Source organism: Procambarus clarkii, chromosome 88 (assembly GCF_040958095.1).
Source record: "Procambarus clarkii isolate CNS0578487 chromosome 88, FALCON_Pclarkii_2.0, whole genome shotgun sequence".
In the NCBI taxonomy this organism is placed as follows: domain Eukaryota; kingdom Metazoa; phylum Arthropoda; class Malacostraca; order Decapoda; family Cambaridae; genus Procambarus; species Procambarus clarkii.
The window spans coordinates 18,586,900-18,591,899 of record NC_091237.1 but is presented as its reverse complement, the minus strand read 5'-3'; the positions used below and the strand labels follow the sequence as shown (position 1 = coordinate 18,591,899).

At 40.6% G+C, this 5,000-nt stretch overlaps 1 protein-coding gene across 1 annotated transcript; it reads left to right on the top strand.

Annotated features, from left to right (window-relative positions):
- The first annotated feature begins 2,267 nt into the window (after positions 1-2,267).
- LOC138359075 (circumsporozoite protein-like) lies at positions 2,268-2,597 on the top strand. The gene has a single exon (XM_069317775.1). The coding sequence runs from the start codon at positions 2,268-2,270 to the stop codon at positions 2,595-2,597; it is 330 nt and encodes a 109-aa protein (XP_069173876.1).
- The last annotated feature ends 2,403 nt before the right edge of the window (positions 2,598-5,000 follow it).

The window sequence follows — 5,000 nt, the reverse complement described above, 5'->3', positions numbered from 1 at the left end:
CTCTCTCTCTCTCTCTCTCTCTCTCTCTCTCTCTCTCTCTCTCTCTCTCTCTGTCTCTCTCTCTCTCTCTCTCTCTCTCTCTCGGGAGTTAAATTGGTGTAATGTTACTTTAAATTCAGTTATTTTTTTTTAGTGTTATGGCTTATATAATCGTATTCATTAGAGCACTTACGACATGAATACAGAGCTGCTTGAGCCGCACACTTAAGACATTATGGCATCATTAACTGGGAGAGACTGAGCCACGCCAAGATTTTTTTCTTTTATTTTTTAAGCCAATTATCTAAAAAAATGGCTTTTCTGTAGTTCATTTTAAGTCTTTATTACATTATTTTTTCAAGTCAATTATCTATAAAAATGGCTTTTGTGTAGTTCATTTATTTTAAGTCTTCGTTACATTATTTTTTTAAGTCAATTATCTAAAAAAAATGGCTTTTGTGTAGTTCATTTCAAGTCTTTATTACATTATTTTTTTAAGTCAATTATCTATAAAAATGACTTTTGTGTAGTTCATTTATTTTAAGTCTTTGTTATATTATTTTTTTAAGTCAATTATCTAAAAAAAATGGCTTTTGTATAGTTCATTTATTTTAAGTCTCTGTTACATTATATATATATATTTTTGTTTTTTTTGCTCTGAATTTAAGGAACGTTCTAAGCATCGGTTTTCTACGATAAAACAAAAGAAAAACATTAATTTTCTTAAAATAAATTTGCTATCAGACCCTGGATTCTGGGTGGACCTCGTGGACCCAGAAGGGTCAATCATATTAGTATGGATATTACTGAGGTAAAGCCGGTGTATAGTAAGGATGTATGTGATGTTTACAGTGAGGATTCCACTGTTTGTGGTCTCGTTTGTGCCTCTGAAAACTCTCAAACAAACTCCAGAATTCCTTGAAGGACGATCATAGTGTTCAAGACTTTGCTCCTGATCATCTTGGTAACTCAAAGGAGCTAAGCTAGCGACGTAAGTAAGCTGACTCAAGAGTACATGATAAGTACATAAAATAGTACATAAATGAGTACATAGTCCATTTTTTAACGAAAAATTAGTCATTTGGTGAGAAAAAGAAGTGTTTTCTCAATACCTTTTCATTCGTCCTCACAAGAATATCTTGTCAGATCCAATCACCTTAAGAGTTAAGTATAGACCCTCGTTATCGTGGCCGCATGCGGAATACACATCAGGGCGACGACAGGCGACGTGAGAGTACATTAAGATAGCAACCTATCTTCAGGCTCTGAAGATAGGTTGCTAAGCTGAGAGGTCGACCCCCCAAAGACGCATTCGTCAATTTTAACTTACCGGGTACACGCAAACTAGATTTTCTCTAATAGAAATTTATATTATTGTAAATTTGAATTTAATGTATAGGTCAAAACAATTTTTTTTAGGGTTTTGTTGATAATTGGTTGTATTTGCAGTACGCGGGTGAAGCATTTAGAGAGGTGCAATTCGAACACAGCATAGAACTGTTCGAAAAAAAATGTTCGATCGTAATCAGCATCGAGTTTTGCAGTAGTTGTCCATAATTATCCATCGATAAACATGCTGAATTAACGAGCATTTGGACATTGGTCAACACACTATGTTGGACAGGACTAAACAAGGATTTAGTCCTGTCCAGGACTGGACTAAACAAGCGAGGAGAGACTAACAAGGCAGCTCGTTCCTTACATCACACATCAAAACAATACAGTGTTGAATGTGGTTTTGTCCACGAGACAAAAATAATCCTCGTTTTGTCTGGTCACATGAGAGACTACACCGGACACTATAGCGAATTACGGAGAGAACGACCTGTCTTTTCTTTACCTCGGATGTTGACGCAGGTGTTAAGCCGATATCACACATGTTAACACACATGTTATCACACATGATATCACACATGTTAATGCCCCAAAGACTTCACCCATGAATCTTAAGTCTAAAAATTAGTATCACTATTAACTTCTGATTGAAGGGCTCTCTCTCTCTCTCTCTCTCTCTCTCTCTCTCTCTCTCTCTCTCTCTCTCTCTCTCTCTCTCTCTCTCTCTCTCTCTCTCGCTAAAAAAAATGCTTAAACCCAATTTATTTTCAATGCTGTGGTGATCATACTTGTCACTAAACATTGTAATGCTTAGCATTGCAACTAAGCATTGCAATGCTGTAAAGCATTGAGGGCCACGGTCGTAATGCCCTGATATAATCCTCGCTCATTGGCTGGCATAATTATGGGTTCGGAAGCTGGAAGCTGGTGTGAAAACTGGTGTGAAAGCTGGTATGAAAGCTGGTGTGAAAGCTGGTTTGAAAGCTGCTTTGAAAGCTGGTGTGAAAACTGGTGTGAAAGCTGGTTTGAAAGCTGCTTTGAAAGCTGGTGTGAAAACTGGTGTGAAAGCTGCTTTGAAAGCTGCTTTGAAAGCTGGTGTGAAAGCTGGTGTTGAAGCTGGTGTGAAAGCTGGTGTGAAAGCTGGTGTGAAAGCTGGTTTGAAAGCTGCTTTGAAAGCTGGTGTGAAAACTGGTGTGGAAGCTGCTTTGAAAGCTGCTTTGAAAGCTGGTGTGAAAACTGGTGTGGAAGCTGCTTTGAAAGCTGGGACTAGCATGATGCGGTAAACAAATCCTTAACTACGACACAGACGGAATCAGTTGGCAGAGCGTAGTGGTGGATACGAAACAGCTATATCCCCACCCCCCCCCCCCCACCCCCATGAGAGCATCGAACTCCATCCACATCAGTAACATAATCCAAAAACAGGAGTAGCCATATTTTTCCCTCGGCATGACAGATATTGGTGCAGATATTCTCCTGGGTGAGCGATAGAGGCAACAACTGCATTGCATTTATGAGTTATTTGCAACAAGGCAATACTCCCAATTTTGGGGTTATGAGCAATAAATGCTGCCTGCAATGACAGCTTACTCGACTGACTCTCTCTCGAGTATCTGCACTTGAGGATAGACTCATTGTTCGAGTGTGTTTACTTTTCAGCATGTGTGACGTCATCCCCAAACGGTTTCTGATTGGAGGAACTGGTCATGACGTAATGAATAGCCGGATTGTATCGAAAACACAAGTCTATATAATATTATATATTGAAACCCATATACCTTCTGTGGGATACGAATATAATATAAGTCTTGGTGCTTGAAATATGGTGTGTACTCAGCTAGTTGTACTCACTTAGTTGTGCTTGCAGGGGTTGAGCTCTGGCTCTTTAGTCCCGCCTCTCAACCGTCTGTCAACTGATGGACAGATTCCTGAGCCTACTGGGCTCTGTCATATCTACATTTGAAACTGTGTATGGAGTCAGCACGGGATAGCAGGTTTCTGTGTGTATGTGTGTGTGTGTGTGTGTGTGTGTGTGTGTGTGTGTGTGTGTGTGTGTGTGTGTTAGCCATGAACAATAGTCTTGGAACAAAGTATGTTGGCTTCTTGGTCAAAAAGCTATTTGTTGCGGCCTTAATAACCTTCCAAGATAACCTTAAGATAACCTTCCAAAAGGTTGATACAGGCCTCAACCCCCCCCCCCCCCCCCCACGCACCCAAAATGAATAAGATCATTTACATAGATTAAGAACAGCCGATAAAGCCGATATTCTGCCAGACTTGGTCGCTTACTACCTATCGACCAAGCCCCTGGTGATGTCTCCCCTCTTAAGACACCTTCTACCTTCTGTCTCCCAAAGCAATCTCTGGTATCAAGTTTAACACACCTTGATGTCACAGCTCATTTTCCAATTTATGTGGAAAGCCTTACTGTCAGGCTCAGTGTCAAAAGGTTTTTGTGGGGAGGGAATTTACAATCTTCACTGTCAACCCAGCATTCCCTTGATGTGTTTACCGTCTCTAAGACAGTATATCTGAGGATAACACTAGCTTTATTGCGTAAGTATTTTCTGCTCACAAAAACTGTAATTTCTCTTTTTTTTTAACTTACTGTGAACAAGGTAAGATAAGATAAGAGAGAGATAAGCAGGATAACTTACTGTGAAAGTCAGTTTATATTTGTGTAGTTTTGGGTTAATCCTCTATCTTGTATGACTATTTTTTACTATTTGTTTCTGCAGAATCGAGCTGTTAGCTCTTGGGCCCCACCTTTCTAACCCCATTTATTTTCTCTGATACGTCTGCTACATACATACATCTCTCTCTCTCTCTCTCTCTCTCTCTCTCTCTCTCTCTCTCTCTCTCTCTCTCTCTCTCTCTCTCTCTCTCTCTCTCCCTCACACACACACACACACCCAGGAAGCAGCCCGTAGGAGCTATCTAACTCCCAGGTACCTATTTACTGCTAGGTGAACAGAGGCATCAGGGTGAAACTCTGCCCACTTGTTTCTGTTTTCGGCCAGCCTCTGTGTATGTATGTATGTGTGCACGTGTGTACGTATGCTAGTTTGCTTGTATTTCAATATACTTATATCCTCAATAAGCCTAGCTTTTCCAGCATACGATATAGTGACTAATGCTAAATAATATTCACGCTCCCTTAAAAAATCACACCCTAGACCAAATCACTGTTTGATATCCTACATAATTTCCTTTCCACACTAACTCGCTGCAGGATAACGTGCTTAACGAGTCTCAGAGAGAGAGAGAGAGAGAGAGAGAGAGAGAGAGAGAGAGAGAGAGAGAGAGAGAGAGAGAGAGAGAGAGAGAGAGAGAGAGAGAGAGAGAGAGAGAGAGAGAGAGAGAGATAGCAACAGGGTATTTAACAGATAGCGAGTGAGGGGGACGCAACTGAGAGAGGAAACAAGAAACGAAAAGAAGCAATAGCAACAAGGGGAAACTTACAGAGAAAAGGGGGAGAGTGTAAATGGGTGTAAATAGGGTGTAAACAGAGTGTAAACAGGGTCTCCGACCAGACGTGTCAAGTAACGAGGGGACGAGGCCCTCGAAAAAACGAAAATGAAAAGTTAGGAGCAGAAGGAAATAGGCAGATGGGAAGCAGATGATGACAAGAATGGTGAGGTGGAGAGAATGTGAGATGATAGTGAAGAGAGGAAGGAAAGTGAGGA

Bases quoted from the DNA above. Each gene is read 5' to 3' on its own strand.
- LOC138359075 (XM_069317775.1), top strand. From the start codon at position 2,268: ATGAAAGCTGGTGTGAAAGCTGGTTTGAAAGCTGCTTTGAAAGCTGGT.